At 40.0% G+C, this 17762-nt stretch overlaps 1 protein-coding gene across 2 annotated transcripts; it reads right to left on the bottom strand.

The window, feature by feature from the left end:
* Nucleotides 1-265: 265 nt before the first annotated feature.
* Nucleotides 266-7422, bottom strand: LOC116204799 (probable LRR receptor-like serine/threonine-protein kinase RFK1). Of its 2 annotated transcripts, XM_031537102.1 has the most exons (24): nucleotides 7151-7422; nucleotides 6208-6382; nucleotides 5964-6035; nucleotides 5795-5863; nucleotides 5634-5705; nucleotides 5452-5523; nucleotides 5271-5342; nucleotides 5097-5168; nucleotides 4938-5009; nucleotides 4742-4813; nucleotides 4580-4651; nucleotides 4380-4448; nucleotides 4190-4255; nucleotides 4018-4080; nucleotides 3873-3920; nucleotides 3731-3774; nucleotides 3214-3608; nucleotides 2926-3121; nucleotides 2575-2721; nucleotides 2367-2485; nucleotides 2081-2291; nucleotides 1758-1995; nucleotides 1356-1506; nucleotides 266-1091 (listed from the first exon to the last, which is right to left on the bottom strand). In XM_031537102.1, the coding sequence occupies exons 1-24, from the start codon at nucleotides 7242-7244 to the stop codon at nucleotides 717-719; spliced, it is 3036 nt and encodes a 1011-aa protein (XP_031392962.1). In that variant the 5' UTR covers nucleotides 7245-7422; the 3' UTR covers nucleotides 266-716. The 2 variants fall into 2 exon arrangements, with proteins under 2 accessions (XP_031392962.1, XP_031392963.1); XM_031537103.1 differs by lacking the exon at nucleotides 7151-7422 and having other exon boundaries at nucleotides 6216-6366.
* Nucleotides 7423-17762: the final 10340 nt, after the last annotated feature.

Raw genomic sequence — 17762 nt, 5'->3', positions numbered from 1 at the left:
CTCGTCGGTTGATGTTTGCGGACGCAAATTCAGATATTAGATCTTGATCCCTGGTGCATAGACAAGTACCTTGAGATTATTTTGACACGGTACCGAGTTTATTCTGCAGCCCAGGTTCGTGCCTCTGATCATCACTATTATTGTGTACAGCACCAGAATCAAGAAGCAGTGGACAGAGGCCAACGCGGCTTTATTCTGCAACAAAGCACAGGGGAGCTTGTACCAAATTAGTTGGACATTAGAAACTAGAAAGGAAAAACTCCTGTCAAAAAACATACAAGTTTCGATTGCATATATCAATTTACACAACAGAGAAATCGATCTAGCATGTCTAGAAGAACCTTATTTTGCCAAATGTCTAGAAGATCATTAGTTTGCAGAGCACTATGCAAAGTAGACCGTTCATTTTATTTACCCATTTGAACAAACTTATATATCAAAGGAATACATGGTCTGTACAATATGACATTCCAAAATGTGTTTCTTTCAGATCTATAGAAGCTACGTAGACGAGTTTATCAGGCTTACGCCACGAGTTTCAAATTCATGATCCAGAGGGCCAAAAGGAAAAGGATAACCTTGCCCCATGTAAATACGATTGCTTTAGGTCAAGGGGTCAGGCAGACATTCATATCATTCAACTCATTGTGATTGATCTCATTCAGTGGACTCTCCTTCTAGACCTGGTCGAACATGACTTCTGCATAATAGGCTCATTACTGCCTCGACTCGGGACTGATTTCTAAGAACTCTTGGCTATATGCAGAGGAAGACCCAGATGTAAGAGAGTTCTGCATGTGGCTTTGGTTTCTACTGTAGTTCTGATTTCTCTGGTGTTTCTGGAGGTCCCTCATTGCCTTAAACCTTAAATCTTCACGGTAGTTGGCAGGCTCAGGAATCACATCAGGGATGGAAATTTCCCCCTCCAGCATCCTCACGACCTCAGACATTGTAGGCCTAAGTGATGGAGACGCATTTGTGCACAGGACCGCCACCTCGATGACCTTCTCAACTTCTTCTGGGTTTACACCGAGCGTCAGATTCTCATCAATAATTTCCATTAAGCTCCCATTGTGCAGTTTCTGGCAGGCCTGAAATGTCAAACAAGAAAATCTTTAACTTCATCTGGTCATCCAAATTACGATAATAAGAAACAGATCCATCAAATATAAAGACATTGCCATGCTTCATCCTCATTGATTTAAAGAATTTAAAATCGCATCAGACCCTATTTGATATAAAAAGAGCACGTGTATTAGGTGAACTGCGGGAATGTATTTGTACTTTACTAGAATCAACTGGGTAATATTGCAACTGATTATTGACTAGAGACAGAGAATGTGTATGAACTTTACCCAATCTAAGAGACATATGCAATCAGCACTCGGCACAAAACTGTTGTTGCTCTTTCCACAAACAATTTCCAGGGCCACGACTCCGAAGCTATATACATCAGCCTTATCGGTGAGGTAACCCCATAAAGCGTATTCCGGTGCCATATATCCTCTGCAAATAAAGAAAATACATTGTTTGAGAATTCATGCAGTTGAAAACAGAGTACTCTATTCTACAGTGCAATCCCTACGAGGGTGAGGATTAACAAAAATCGGTTTCAAGTTTGATAACTGCTGTCGTAATCCTTATTTATTCAGTCCATCTGCCTCAGTAAAGTGTCATCTCAAGTTCTGTTTGAATGAGTTAAATTATGCATAGGTCACTACAAAATTTTCTGATTTTGGTAAGGGATGATCACATACATGGTTCCAGCAACTCGTGTACTGATATGGGTCTTCTCTTTTTCATCAAGCCTCGCCAACCCAAAGTCTGAGATCTTCGGGTTCAAGTCTCGATCAAGGAGCACATTAGTAGCTTTGATATCTCTATGCACAATCTTGAGCTCAGATTCATCATGAAGAAAGCAAAGACCTTTAGCATTGCCAATACAGATGTTACACCTTGTGGACCAATCCAGATGAAGCCGATAGTTTCCTGGGCCTACAGAATCGTTAAATATTAATGGCAATCACTTGTATTTTAGAGGCTTCCGCATGTCCCAGTTAAGAAGAAAAGTTCAACTTACCGAACAATGCACGAGCAAGGCTATTGTTCTCCATATATTCGTAGACCAGTAACAGTTGATCTCCTTCGATGCAGCATCCATAAAGCTTGACAAGATTTGGGTGTTGAAGGCAAGAAATTATTCCGATCTCGTTGAGAAATTCACGGTTTCCCTGTCCAGATTTAGGTGAATGCTGCTTCACCGCTATCACAGTACCGTCATTTAATTGACCCTGCACCAGGAAAATATTTCAATTCTCACTGCCCACAAAATATCAAAGAGACAAGGAGACAAAAAGGGTTGAAACCTTGTAGACGGGACCAAACCCTCCTTCTCCAATCTTCTTCGCTGGGTTGAAGTCATCAGTTGCGACCTTCATGTGTTTTAACGTGAATAGCACTGTCTGTTGTTCTAATCCTAGCATCCCTACGTGTGCAGTGATTTAGAAGAAGTTAGAACTGTAATAAGCATCAGTGTAATAAGAAAAAATATGCATATCGAATCTTCGCCTGAACCTTTTTCTAATGCAGCATTTCTTCGGGAGCAGTACTTCCACCAAAGAAATGAGAGCAACACGAAGACAAGGGAAAATGCACCCACTCCAATGCCGATAACAATACGGACAGTACTTCCTTTCCGACCGCTTGGACAAACTTTGGTATCTGGGCGTTGAAAATTAGATACAGAAAACCTTGTAAGATTACTTGATAAATCGAAATACATTCAAGTTCTTTCTTTTTCTCTCTACTGTTTCCGTAAATGGGACACAACTCTTAATGAATGCACTGACCAAAACATCATCTTCTGAAGCGAAACAAGCACTTAAAATGGGGATAATTTAGCAATCAAATAAAGAACTGACTGACCGGAAACTACAGAAATAGCTGAAATGAGGGGCCCATAAACACCCCTCCTAGGAATTCTTGTTGTTCCTTTGCCCGCCCAGTAAAGGCGAACATCCAAAATGTTATCCATCAGAGTAACATTATATATCTGTACCGTCGGCTTCTGGGCCCCACCAGCCGCCACCTCGATGTCAAAGTCCTTTTTAACTAACTTGTCCTGCAGAAATGGAAAATATCTAAATTTCACGATCCAAATATACTCTTCTACTCTGAGGACTTATGAATCCAGCGCATAAATTACCTAACTACCTGAACATAGATATCAAACACGCGCCTGCCAAGGCTACTGTATGTTCTGTCGTTCGTAAACTCGATCTCTGCAAAGTGTAGAGTCACGGTGTAGTTTCCATTCTCCAAGCAATAGTGAAAGTAGCTAAGGGAAATTGGAGATCTCCGAACTGTCGATTGCAAATTGGTCAGATTTGGGTTCGGTGACTGAAGAGACACAGTGTAGCGCAGATTTTGGAAATCATTGTCATCCATAAAGTCTCCAGTGCTACTAAATCCCCAGTATTGATCTCGATTTAAGTGATACCTTGCAGTTCCACCTCCCACATCTCCATCTCCTTGGTACAGAAATCGTCGTTTGTAATCCTTGCCCTCAGTGTCTTCTCCGCCACAATTTACGTGCAAACAACTCGAATCTGATAAAGAGAAAACAATAGATGACACTGTATGAGTTCTCTTACTAGATCAGAGCTCATTATTCTAAACTCAATATTAATAACCATTCACAAGACTTTAGAATAGACAAGCGTCTACATACAACTTGGGCAGCGGAAATTGTCCAAGCACGGAACAACTCGACTTCTGCAAAACATAAGTTTTAAGTCAGTGTTAACATACATTCTCCTTCAGCGCTTTACAAGATAAGTTTCGAAAAAATTAGGAAAGCAAGGACATCTTACAAGTTATTAAGTGGTGAAGAGCTCCTGAACAAATTTAAGTTCAGATTCCTAAATGGAAGTACGCAAGGAGAAACAAGACGTTAGATTTCAAATCTTGATTTTAACAGGAAATTCTATCATGACACATAAATTCTAGTGTGCTAACATTTGTTCTTGACAAACAGGTTGCCCAGAGCTTTGCCATGTGAAATTGTTGTACGAGAGATCCCTGCATTTTAAAAGAACAGCTAATTATTTCCCTGTCTAAGAATCAGAAAAAAGATAACAAAATGATTGAAAAATCCGAGAATGCTGAAGCAAGTGTATTGAAAACATACATGCTGATCCCATCCTTCAGTATTGAGTCCGGTATAGGGCCACTTAGTATGTTGCCACTGAGAAAACTGCAATGATACTTCACCGTGAAAAACACGAAAAGCATTTGAAGACTGGAGAAATAAAAATTCATAGGACATTCATTTAGCTAAAGGGCATAATACCTAAAGAAAGAAAAAGGATATGACTTACATGTATCTTAATCGTTTCCAACTGATCGTTGGTGGAATTTGCCCGACTAATCTGTTAAAGCTAACATCTCTACAAGAGAAAAGGCAACCGAAAGGGGGCCGAAATATGAGCATAGGACTCTAACTCCTGTGTCAGTAACTACAGGTATACTTTAGAAATCAATGAGACATTAAGCAAACCGTGTTTGTTTGATTACTTACAACATTTCTAGACTCGACATTGTCCAAATGTAAGAATGAATCTGTCCTGATAAGTTACAACTTCGTAAAACCCTGCAAGTGTTATATTAACACTGTAAGAGTAATCTAGTAAGATGAGGAGAAAAAGAAATCCAACAAATAGAGCAATAGAACTGAACCTACAGGATCACGAGGTTCGTCATGTTTGCGAGCATGGGAAACGGCTGCTGAGGCCCACTTATATCGCTGATTCTCCTGCGTAGAGATAAACTACTGTGAGATAATCGCTTTCACATGCAAGATACAGAAAACAAAATGTTTACCGAAAACTTTAAAAGGAAACATGGGAAGGGATTTCAGGTGATGGATTTATACTCACATTATCTTCATGCTACTCAAGGTGGAAATTCGTGGTGGTATTGGTCCTTCAAGCCCACTCGAATGCATCTCTCTTCAATAATCGAGTATCAGTGGAAATGTTAATTTAACGTAGAAGTAAAAGTTTATGCTGTTTGAAATCACCAGATGGATAGCTTACAATCTTGACAACTGCTTCCAGTTCGAGATGAAGTCGGGTATCGTGCCATTGAAGTTGTTATCATTAATTCGACTGCGACAATGCAAGAATAACATTATATAGGACTTGAGGGTGTTTGTATTTACACATTTATTTATGCGTACGATGAGAGAGACTACTAAGATCAAATCTTACAAGTCAGTCAGATTACTCAGCCCTGAAAATGTGGTTGGCAAGTTTCCTGTCAAGTTATTGGAGGACAATATCCTGCAACCATTACAAGGCAGAAGGAACCGACTTAACTCATCATATGAAATTTCAGAAAATACTGCCAGCAGAGAAAAAGAAATTACTAAGGATCCTGAAGCTGACTTACAAAGTCTGCAAATTGACTAAATTCCCGAGCTCAGGAGGAACAGTGCCAGAAAATTGGTTTGCTTCAAGAGAGCTGATCAGGAACCAAACCATGGTCATAGAGAAAAGGGGAAGAAAAAAATCCATTCCAGAAATTACCAAATATAAAACCACAATGTGCATTGAATGGACTTGTGAACTTACAGATATGTGAGAGAGGTGATGTCCCCTAAAGTTTTCAGTATTTTTCCTGATAACCGGTTCACGAGAAGAACACTGCACCAGAATTTCTAATAATCAATAAAGGGGGAACGCCTAAAATGAATCGAAAGTATTCGACTCACAGTTTTCTGAAAGGACCTTACATTGAAGTCAGCTTCAGTGAAGCCCACTCTGCAGGCATTGTACCAGTGAGGAGGTTGCGAGTAAAATTGCTGCAAGAAAAAATGGGAGGAAACGGGAAGAACTTATTCTTTCTATTCAGAAACATGTTTATTACCACTATGAACAGAAAAATATGAAGATAAATCTCACATCTCCTGAAGGTATGGAAGCCGAGTTAGCATAGGTGGGAGGATCCCGGTAAGATTATAACCCTTTAAAGCGCTGCAGTTCACCAAAGTCGAATTCATGTGAAGCCAATCAGTATTCATAAATTTACTGATGTTTTTGTTCATCTTCAGTCAACTGTATGTCAAATGCAACTAAAATGTTCAAGATTGTGAAAATTTAGTAGGTGAAATCTACTTTTAGTAATGATCAGATGAGGGATTTATACATCCTTACGACGTGACAGAAGGTGACATTCCCAACAATGCATGAACACCCAATGCTGCTCTCAGATCCCTTTGGCGGGTCCTGTGTCACCCCAACCTTTCGAATTTTGCCAGAATCGGCATCGAAATCCCAATACTTTGCACCCATCGCACCCGTGATTTCACGGAGAGCGTCCACTGAACAATAGGAAGAGCACAGGGAACTGATGTTAAATGATGAAAGAACAAGAATAGTGCAGATAACCAAAGTTTGGTGTTCTCTTTGTTATTTATCGTTTACCAGCATATCAATTTCAGTTTCCTTTGAAGCAAAACCAATGCAATACTCTGTGTCTGCGCTGAAATAGTGTCTTTTTCTAATGAATAACTGGTTGAATTCTATCCTCGAAAAAACTTGAACTTCGAGAACAAGAAAATCACAGAAGACTTCAAGACTCAACGAGAAGAGAAGAAATCAATGTTAACAGCTCTTATTAGCTATCTTAACCATGAATTGCTGCTCATATCAACTCACTTTCGTTTTCCTTTGATTAGAGATAATCGACCAACATGGGAAAGGGTTAAAAAAATATTATCCATCTTGCTCGGGCTCGGGCATCGGCTTGCCCTGGCCACGAAGTGTTTCAAGTTAGTTTTGAACTCCTACAATGCAGACAAAATCCGTCCACTGACACGGCAGCTTGCCAACTGCACCACATCTCGCAATTAACCGTTTTGCTCTTTACACGATGTAAACGAAAACGATTGGAGAAGCAACAATAAGAACAGAACAGAAAAGAAAAGAACAGAGCAAATCAAACAATGGGAAACCCAACCCCTAAAGAGCTCGAGTACAATTCTCCAGTTTCAATCTTTCTTTCCAACATTTTTTCATCAAGCAGACAGAAACAATATCTCCTCACTAATTAAGAATCAAGAGTTTGAGTTTGAGTTTCTGCTCCTCACCTTCTTCCTGGGGAACCTTTGACTCTGCAAATCTGAGCAACCTGAAGCAGCTCAGAGCTGTGATGAAGAAGGCCAAGATTTTCTTGCCCGACATGCTGGAAGACAGGAATTCTTGATTTCTCAGAAATTATTATGCTTGAGCTTTCCAGGCATAAACCCAAGCTAGCTCATGTAATGAATACAAACAGCTAACAGAATCCTGCTTCAGCAGGCAGGTTGGTTGACTAAAGAAGCTAAACCCATTTGCCAGTGAGATGTGAATGTGAAGAAAAGAGCAAATGGTTTTGCTGGCATTTCCATCTTTTTATGTAAATTCGACCCAATTTTATCAGATAGTAATTTCTTGAGGGAAACTAAATAGTAACTCGTCGTATAATCCGCGTGTTGCACGAGCGTTTGTTAATATTGTTGATAATATAATTTTATAATACAAAACTTTAGAGATAAATACAAAAAATTGGGAATAGTATATTAATTAGTGTCTCTAAAAAAGCCGTAAAAGTCTCCTCGAGAACATATAATAAAATTGTAAATATATTATGGAAATTTGAAAAAAAAAATTGAAAAATGTCTAAGTTTATATTAATGGGGACACATGAGGAGATGCCTGACCACGAGCTGATAGGCACAGACGGAAGAATTTCATGACTCCAGTGAGCTTATGTGAAAAACTATTGTTGCACGAAGAGAAACATTTCGTGGAAGTAGGGTAAATTAATATATTTATTATATACTATATATATAATTAAATGACTTCCATAGCGTTTGGTTACGAAGTAGAGTTTGATTTAATTTAATTTAGTTTGATTTGAGGAGATGAAAACAAAAGTAATTTAAAAAGTATGTAAGAGAATTTGAAAAAGAAAATAAAAAAGTAATGATAGTGTTGTTAAATTAAGGAAAATGTGTTGAAATTGAGAAAACAATATTGAACAATTGAGATAATTTAGTATTAAAAATTAATTATAATAAAATATAAGAAAATGTATTATAGTGAATTTGAAGAAAAATATTTAAAAAGTAAATTGTTGAATTGATGAAAAAGTAAAGCAAACTTTATTACCAAACATAGCATAATGTTATGATGATTTGTTAGATAAGAATTTAATTTGTATGGTTGGTTGTTATGAGCAGAATAATTAAAGCTCGGACTGATAAGGGAGGATTTGTCCATGAAATGGGTACAATTTAGACTTGGTTTTATGTTGTTTTCATGGTATCTGATGCTTGGATGACGATTTCTAGGAAAACTTGTGCGAGAAAAGAGTTGGAGGCAATTTGATGCATGTTCGGGATGAATTGGAGACCATTGAAGTATCAAGATGGAACTTGCAAGGATACAAGGACTTATGGTTAGTTGTGCACCACGTGCACAATCGATCCGAGATGGAGTTCAGAAACAATCCCCGATTTATTTGCAAATCCAAGAATTCCCTTTCAGTTACAATAGGAGCTTTTAAGAAATCTTTAAAAATATGTTAATTATTGTTTCATATTTTTGAGGAAGATATATAAACCTAAGGATCATCTAGGTTTAGGGTTTTTTTAGTTTTTGGGAAGAGAAACTTGGAAAAGAGGCAGGCGGCTGCTGAATGTTCCTCAAACAGTCGTCAGTCTTCATGGATTCCTGCATAGCCATGTGTGGCTAATTCATTTCGTTTGACTTGGAACGGAAACCCCACAGTTTGGTTGTGAGGAGCATGTTTTAATATTTCAATTTCAGTACTTATTCATTCATGGATCTTATCGTTACAAGTATTCTCTCATGGTAGTGAATAGGATATTTGTAAGTTAGCTTATCGACGACTACTACAGTGTTTGTAAAAATCGATTTGAAGCAAGACTAATTAGGAACGAATGGTAGTTGCTACCCTAATTGGTTAGAGAATGACAGGACGAGTCAATTAATTGACGAATCAATTAATCGCTCGGGTTAAGGCATCCTTGTGCTTAAAGCCGTTGCTTAGTTAATTAGGGAATCGGTCGATACCTTGTTAACTAGTTGCTGAACTTACTAGTTAGACGATGTTTTGACTAGTTAGAATTTAGATACTAGTTGATTCCTTGCGGTCGCAGGAACTCAACTCTTAGCTGCTGAAATTTATATTTTGATGCTTCTATGATCAACCAATCACTAAGTGGTTTTCGAACTCAAGTCATACGTTTCCCGGATATTGATTATTCACTCTCCCTTGCACTTTTAAATTGTTTTTGTTGCAATTTAGTTTCTTGATTATCAAAATTCTCCTTTTGTTACTTTTGCTAGCTCATTGGTTTAGAGAATCCCTTTATCTTCCTTTGGGATTTCGACTCGGCTCTCACCCTTTTCTTACTACAAGTTTTTGGGAAACCGATTTTATTTTGGGGGCTTCAACAGGCCTTGCCAAAATTGGCATCGTTGCCGGGGAGGCAATTTAATTCTCTTAACTGTTGAGCTAATATATGCCCCGTTCTTCTCGTACAGGTGAAATTATCTTTGATCCAGAGATCGAGAAGATCGTAAGGGCGAATCGAAGAGCCAAAAGGTTAGCCGACAAGCTAGTGGAGCCAACCTCTTCTTCCAGCGACAATGAGAGTGAAGAAGAACAAGAACTGACTCCAACCACAATGGCTAGAGAACGAACATGGAGGGAGCTAGCAGCTCCCGACTTGAACCAGCAACCATTGTATATTACATACCCAGAAATAGAGGCCGCTTTCGAGTTGAAATCAGGGCTGATACACCTTCTACCAACCTTCCATGGACTTTCAAGAGAGGACCCACACAGGCATCTCAAGGAGTTCCACACCGTGTGCTCCACGATGAAACCCCGATGGGTGATAGAGGATCATATTAAGATGAGAGCCTTTCCTTTTTCCTTAGCTGACAAGGCCATTGATTGGCTCTATTACTTACCGTCGAGGTCTATCGCTACATGGAACGATCTAAAGCGACAATGTATCGAGAAATTCTTTCCAGCTTCGGGGCTAGGCACCATCATAAAGAAATCGGTGCCATTCAACAATTCTCGAGCGAGACACTATATGAATATTGGGAGTGGTTTAATCAACTCTACGAGAGCTGCCCCAATCACCAAATCTCATACTAGCTCCTGCTCCAATATTTCTATTAGGGTTTGCTCCCTATGGATAGAACCTTATTAGAGGCAGCAAGTAGAGAAGCATTAGAGGATAAAACGTTGCGTGAAGCTCGAGATTTGATCTCTAGAATGGCCGCTCATTCTAAAAAATTCGAAGGTAGACAAGATTCAGTTCTCAAGAAAGTGAACGAGGTGGGAAGTTCAAACCTAAAGGGCCAGATATCCGAATTAACAACTCTGATGAAGCAAGTGGTATTGGGCCAAGTACAGAGCACCAAGACATGCGGCATATGCTTCCTCCAAGGTCACGCCACCGATGCTTGCCCACAGCTACAAGATGAACCTGATCCGCAAGCAAATGCCATCAGCGGGTTCTCAAATCAGCAAAGGCGATACGATCCATACTCCAATTAGTACAATTCGGGATGGAAAGATCACCCCAATTTGAGATACGGACAGCAGAATCAGCAGCCACCACTACAAGCTTTGAAATATAATGGCCCGTTTGCTTACTGGGTTAAAATCACGAAAATTTTAACTTTAACTTTAACTCAACCCACTACACAACAAAAATACACATTTCCCAAGTCAAAAATTTTAACTTTAACTTTAATTCAACACACTATACAACATTTGTCCTTTTCCACAATCAAAATCAAAGTTACTTTAATTCTGAAACCAAACGCACCGTAAGAAACCCGATCCTCCACATAACCAGGAATCAGACTCTTCGACATCATTGGAAGACCTCATCAAGAGCTTAGCAACTAGCACCCTTTCATTCCAAAAAGAGGCAAGGGCGAGCATTCAAAATCTGGAGAATCAAATGTCTCAACTCGCCACCACCGTAAGCAAACTAGAAGGTGCAAAAGGGAAGCTACCATCCCAAATGGAAATAAACCCAAGGGAGAATGCAAGTGCAGTCATGCTAAGGAGTAGGAAGGTGTTGGAACCTGCAACTCCTTCTCAAAATCGGGCACAAGACAAAACTGATGAGAACGAAACAAGGAAAGAGAAGTCGACCGACGGGACGAAGGAAGACAACATTAACACTCCCATCCAGAAGATAGTCATTCCTCCAACATTCCCAGGTCGATTCGTGAGAGCTAAGAAAGAGGAAGCGGAACAAGAAATTCTCGAGACCTTCCGGAAGGTAGAAGTGAACATTCCTCTACTCAACGCAATCAAGCAAGTGCTCAGATATGCTAAGTTCCTCAAGGAACTATGCACCAACAAGAAGAAGCTGAGCAAGGGCGAAAAAATAAGTGTGGGGGAGAATGCATCGGCCGTTATCCAAAGGAAATTGTCACAGAAGTGCAAGGATCCGGGTATGTTTACCATTCCATGCACTATAGGTGAGAAAAGAATTGAGAAGGCCATGCTAGATCTAGGTACATCCATAAATGTCATGCTTTTATCCATTTACAGGGCTTTGAATTTAGGGCCTTTGAAGGACACTAGAATCATCATTCAGCTTGCACATAGGTCTAATTCATACCCTGAGGGAATGATTCAAGATGTGTTAATTAAGGTCAAGGAATTCATCTTTCCCGTAGACTTTTATATCATTGACATGGGTGACACGCACAATTCTAACTCGTCACACATTTTGCTTGGAAGGCTATTCATGAAAACGGCCCGAACAATAATCGATGTGCATAATGGGACACTTTCTTTAGAATTTGATAGAGAAATGATTACATTCAACATATTCGATGCTATGAGACATCCGGATACTTTGGAATCTATATCTTGTGTTGATGTAATCGATTCGTTTGTTCGAGATGTGGCAAAACATATTTTGTGCAGGATGAGGTCGATTGGGCAATCCAACAAAGCAAGGATGACTATGATGCCCAATGGGAAAATGATGGAAGAGCAAAGGATTCAATTCGGCCCTTAAAATCACTTATAGATGTGTCGGGAAGGTTTGAAAATTCAGTTTTACCGTTACCGACCACTACTGATCGAATTCTTCCTTCTATTGTGCGGGCCCCCAAGTTAGAATTGAAGAAGCTTCCAGAGAACTTGAAGTACGTTTACTTGGGTGAAGAGGAGACCTTACCAATCATCATCACAAAGGAACTAACAAGGGTGCAAGAAGAACAACTAATTTAGGTTTTAAAGGAGAACCAAACAGCCATTGGATTGACGCTCGCAGACATCAAAGGCATAAGTCCCTCTGTGTGTATGCACCGAATCTTATTGGAGAAAGATGCACAACCGAAGCGAGACCCACAGAGGAAGCTTAATCCAACAATGAAGGAAGTCGTTATGAAGGAAATACTTAAGCTCCTGGACTTATGAATTATCTACCCCATATCAGACAGCCAATGGTGTTGGGAAAATATGAACGAAAAGCAAAAAGGACACACGAAATTGATTACCTAGTTCGTCAGAGAAGAAGTTCTGACTACGTCTGGAGGCGCCGCCAAGCCAGGTATTTTACTACTTTTTTTTTCTTTTTGAGTTAGGGTTACAAGAGATATAAGCTGCTACTTATAAAGGGAATCATCCTAATTACATCACCAATAAGCCGAACTAAAAAACAGAACAAAACATGGAATCACAGTACTTCAGGCTCCATAACTCAACAAATGGGTAAGTCCGATACATGTGGTTCCTAAGAAAACAGGACTCACCTTGGTGAAAAATGAACGGGATGAGCTGGTTCCGACAAGAGTGTAGAACGGGCAGCGAGTGTGCATCGACTACCGGAAACTTAATGCGGCTACTATGAAAGATCACTTTCCTTTGCCTTTTATCGATCAGATGCTTGAAAGACTCGCCGGTAAGTCATACTTTTGTTTTCTCAACGGGTATTCGGGATATTACCAAATAGTGGTAGCAATAGAAGACCAAGAGAAAACGACTTTTACCTACCCATTCAGTACTTTTGCTCATCGTCGTATGCCTTTTGGATTGTGTGATGCCCCTAGAACATTTCAACATTGCATGATGAGTATCTTTTCTGACATGATAGAGAACTGCATAGAAGTGTTCATGGATGATTTTACAGTCTATGGTGATTCTTTTGATCGTTGTTTGGCTAACCTATCCAAGGTCTTGCACCGTTGTATTGAGTCGAACCTAGTACTTAACTATGAGAAATGCCATTTTATGGTGACTCACGGTATAGTTCTAGGCCATGTAATATCTTCTAGAAGCATTGAGGTTGATAAATCCAAGGTTGATCTAATTTTAAATCTGTCGTACCTATCTAACGTTCGAGACATTCAAGGTTTTCTTGGCCATGCAGGTTTCTACCGGCAATTTATAAAGGATTTCTCAAAGATAGCTCAACTATTGTGCCATTTACTTCAGAAGGACATTGATTTTGCATTCGGAAAGAACTGCAAGGAAGCATTCGATAAGCTCAAGGAGCTCCTTACATCAGCTCCAATCATCCAACTACCCGACTGGAAGCTCCCTTTCGGAATCATGACCGATGCAAGCGACTACACTGTAGGAGCTGTTTTGGGGCAACAAACGGATAAACGCAGCCATGTGTTCTATTATGCCTCCAAAACCTTGGATGCAGCGCAGCGTAACTACTCGACCACGGAGAAGGAACTTTTGACCATTGTATATGCATTAGAAAAGTTTCGATCATATTTACTAGGATCGAAAGTTGTTGTGTTTACTGATCATGCTGCACTTAAGTTCTTATTGGCCAAGAAAGAGTCTAAACCTCGGTTAATTCGTTGGATCCTTTTGCTGCAGGAATTTGACTTAGAGATCAAGGATAGGAAATGATCTAATAACTCCGTGGCAGACCTCCGGAGCCGACTAGTGTGAGATGAGGAACCCCTCCCTATCTCCGACTCCTTTCCTGATGAACACCTCTTTTCCGTGCAAGGAGAAGATCCCTGGTATGCCGATTTGGTAAACTTCGTTGTAACAGGTACTTTCCCCCTGGATTAACTAAGACAAAACGGAATAAGCTGCGTAGTGACTCTAGTTATTACATATGGGACGAACCATATTTATGGAAGTTGTGTAGCGATCAAGTCATACGTCGTTGTGTTCCCAACAATGAGATTCATTCCATCTTAGCACATTGTCATTCTTATGCATGTGGTGGGCATTTTGGGCCCAAGAGAACCGCTAGGAAAATTCTGCATAGTGGATTCTATTGGGAAACGTTATTTCGTAACGCACATGGATTTTGTAAGGGTTGTGAAATGTGTCAGAGAGTCGGGAATATATCCCGTAGAAACAGATGCCTCAAATGCCCATGCTATTCTGTGAAGTTTTCGACGTTTGGGGCATGGACTTCATGGGACCTTTTCCTAGTTCATTTGGTTTCAACTACATTTTGCTTGCCGTTGATTATGTCTCTAAATGGGTTGAAGCAAAAGCTACTCGGGCTAACGATGCTAAAGTTGTTGTAGGATTCTTGAAATCTAACATCTTCAGCAGGTTTGGAATTCCACGAGCCATCATAAGCTATCAAGGAACCCACTTTTGCAATCGCTCCGTCAAAGCATTAATGAAAAAGTATGGAGTCCATCACCGTGTAGCCACCACGTACCATCCTCAGTCCAATGGCCAAGCTGAGGTGTCCAACCAGGAAGTTAAGAGCATTTTGGAGAAGACGGTCAATCCATCAAGGAAGGATTGTAGTTTGAGATTGGATGATGCGCTTTGGGCCTAGCGAACTGCGTATAAGACTCCAATAGGTATGTCACCGTACCGTTTGATTTTTGGGAAGCTTTGTCATTTACCTGTTGAAATTGAGCATAGAGCCTTTTGGGCGGTCAAACAATGTAATATGGATTTGAGGCGTTCCGGTGACGAAAGAAAATTTAGTTGCAAGAACTGGAGGAAATCTGCCTCGAGGCATACGACAATGCGGCTATGTATAAGGAACGCACTAAATTGCTTCGTGACAAGGTACTCTTTCGGAAGGATTTCTCCATTGGCCAAAAGGTATTGCTTTTTTATTCAAGATTGAAACTCATGCCCAGTAAGTTACGTTCTCGGTGGAAAGGCCCTTTCATGGTTTATAATGTGTTGTCTAATGGGGTTGTTGAAATTCAAAACTTTGAGACAAACCAAATTTTCAAGGTGAATGGACATCGGTTGAAACCTTTTGTCGAGAATTTTGCAGCGTCTCTATTGGAAGAAGTACGATTATCGCACCCCATCTACATGGATTAGCAGGTCAACGGCATCGTCGAGCTAACGACATTAAACTAGCGCTTATTGGGAGGCAACCCAATCTTGAATTTTCCATTTTATTTTAGTTTTCCTTATTTTATTTTATTTTATTTATTAACTCCATAGCTAATCAAAATCCTTTTGTGTTGCAAGGGACATCAAATACGAGAGGCGAACTGATAATGGATTATGGGGGTTAAGGGAAGGAAAATAATTTGGTTGGTCATCATGCAATAAGGTTGTGCGCCTGAGCGTACACTGTTGACATTTGCTCTCAGTACGATTGTGTAATTAATGCACAACCAACCCGATTGTGCACCCTGGTCGTGTATATATAAGAATAGCAAACTATAAGTGGGATGTTGGAACGCATCCTAGTTCATCATGACCTCCCGATTGATCCACCATCCCCATCACCGTCACCACAACCTCACCTGTCGTAGGGGATTCTCGTTCTTCTCTCTTTTACTTTGTGTCTCTTATTTTGTTTTATAGTTTGTGTTTGCATCTTGCTTGTTGTGTTGTGTTGCCCACATGGAGGACCATGTGTGTCTTAAGTATGGGGGGTTTTATTCTATATGCATATCACTTACATCTCATTGACATTTACATATTGCACTCCAAATAGTTGCATACTCATGACATTTGCATGATAGGGACCCCCATATGATTGGCAAGATTACACATGTTTGAGAAAGATTAGCTAAGTCATGTGAGAGATGAATTACATAAGGGAATTAGCCCATTGCTTGAGTTGTGAATCGCGGTACTGAAGCGTGTTGATACCACTGTTATCAGAACCGGACCGGACCGGCCGGTTCGACCGGTCCGACCGGAAACCGGACCTATGACCGGTCCGGTTCGCTTAAAAACCGGAAATGCATAAAAAACCCGGTGAACCCAAAAAACCGGCCGGTTTTTACGTGAACCCATCGAACCCATTCGAACCGGCCGGTTCATGGGTTCATAAATTTTAAGCGGAATTCGACCCGAACTCTTTCCTCCCGACCCGAGCAGAATTGCAAAAAATCAGAAATCTATCAGAATGCAGAGCAGCAGAGTTGAATTCTGGAAAAACCCTAGTCGTCTTCTTCCCGAGTTCCTCACTTCCCCTTCGACTCTTCCTGTTGTTATTCTTCATTAGCTCATCTTCTCCGCCTCCTCTGATTCTTCTTCTTCTCTTTCGAAACCCCCTCGACTCGAGTGGAAATTGCAGAGCATCTTCGAGATTCTTCCGGTTGTTCTTCATCGGTTCGTCGCTCCTCTCCCTCTTCTCCTTTGCTTGTGGTTGTGGAGTAATTTGGTATTTTGATTCTGACAAGTTCTACTTCTCTTCCTGATGGTAGTCTGTCTTGGAAAATTGGGTGGAAAAAAAATCTCCATTTTGTTGCTGCCCTGTTCCTGAACACTTGTATGAGTTGTTGGCGTAAGGACTCTTTATCGGATACTTTTATCTTTTTGGGAGGCCTAATTTCTGCAGCTTCTTCTGTAACAGCTTTTTTTGTTCCTCCCCAATTGGCGATGATAAAAGAGTAAGCGGGAATCTGACCTCTGAAGCTTAAGTAAGGTATTAAATTTTACTATTTTATAGATTATGAACTTGATTTCATGGCTGCTTCTTCCAGAAACTCGAACCTCATTATTGCGAGGGCAAGAGGTCTGGATCTTATATTGGATGATTTAACTGTCAAGTCACCCTGCAATTATAATAACAGATATATGGATTCCACATGCAGCAGCACATGGTGGCATTTGTCCATAGAATAATTGAATTAATTCTATTTGCTTCCATAGTCGAAAACCTCATCAATGATAATTGGGAAGAACTCCATTTCTCCACCAGTTCTGCTTGAAATCTGATGAGCTTCATATAATTGAATGGGGCCTATTGCATGTGAGGTACCCACACATGGCATTGGATCAATGCTGCTATGAGGGGCCGTAGTCGAATTGATTTGGCTCTAGTGAAAGAAGCTTATTTTTTATATTTCGATGCATGCAAAATTAATAGATTGCACATGAAGCACTTATATATATATATATACACAGAGGGAGACTTTAACTGGGACCAATTACAAGATACATAGACGCTCATGTTAATGTACTACTTACCGGCTGCTGTATTGATGAATCACATAGCTTACAATTCCTTATTGATTGTTTTGTGAATGAGAGAAAAACAAAAAAAGTTATTTAAATGGAATTGTTGGTATTAAATTGGTGGTTGGTTTTGATAATGTTGCCCTTTATTGGTCTTTTTTCTTTCGAGCTATCATTTACTCGCCCTTTATTGCTCTTTACTGCCCTGTTTTTCTTAATGTTGAGCTTGAAATATATTTTTTTCTTCATTACAGGTTGTTAGTTAAACA

Source organism: Punica granatum, chromosome 4 (genome assembly GCF_007655135.1).
Source record: "Punica granatum isolate Tunisia-2019 chromosome 4, ASM765513v2, whole genome shotgun sequence".
In the NCBI taxonomy this organism is placed as follows: domain Eukaryota; kingdom Viridiplantae; phylum Streptophyta; class Magnoliopsida; order Myrtales; family Lythraceae; genus Punica; species Punica granatum.
This window is presented reverse-complemented; position numbering and strand designations above follow the sequence as displayed.

Excerpts from the sequence above, each read along its gene's own strand:
- LOC116204799 (XM_031537102.1), bottom strand. The coding sequence starts at position 7,244 with ATGTCGGGCAAGAAAATCTTGGCCTTCTTCATCACAGCTCTGAGCTGC. Across the intron at positions 5,010-5,096 it reads TGGAAGCAGTTGTCAAGATT|AGAGATGCATTCGAGTGGGC; the intron begins GTAAGCTATCCA and ends CGATTATTGAAG. Across the intron at positions 1,092-1,355 it reads GCATATGTCTCTTAGATTGG|GCCTGCCAGAAACTGCACAA; the intron begins GTAAAGTTCATA and ends TTGACATTTCAG.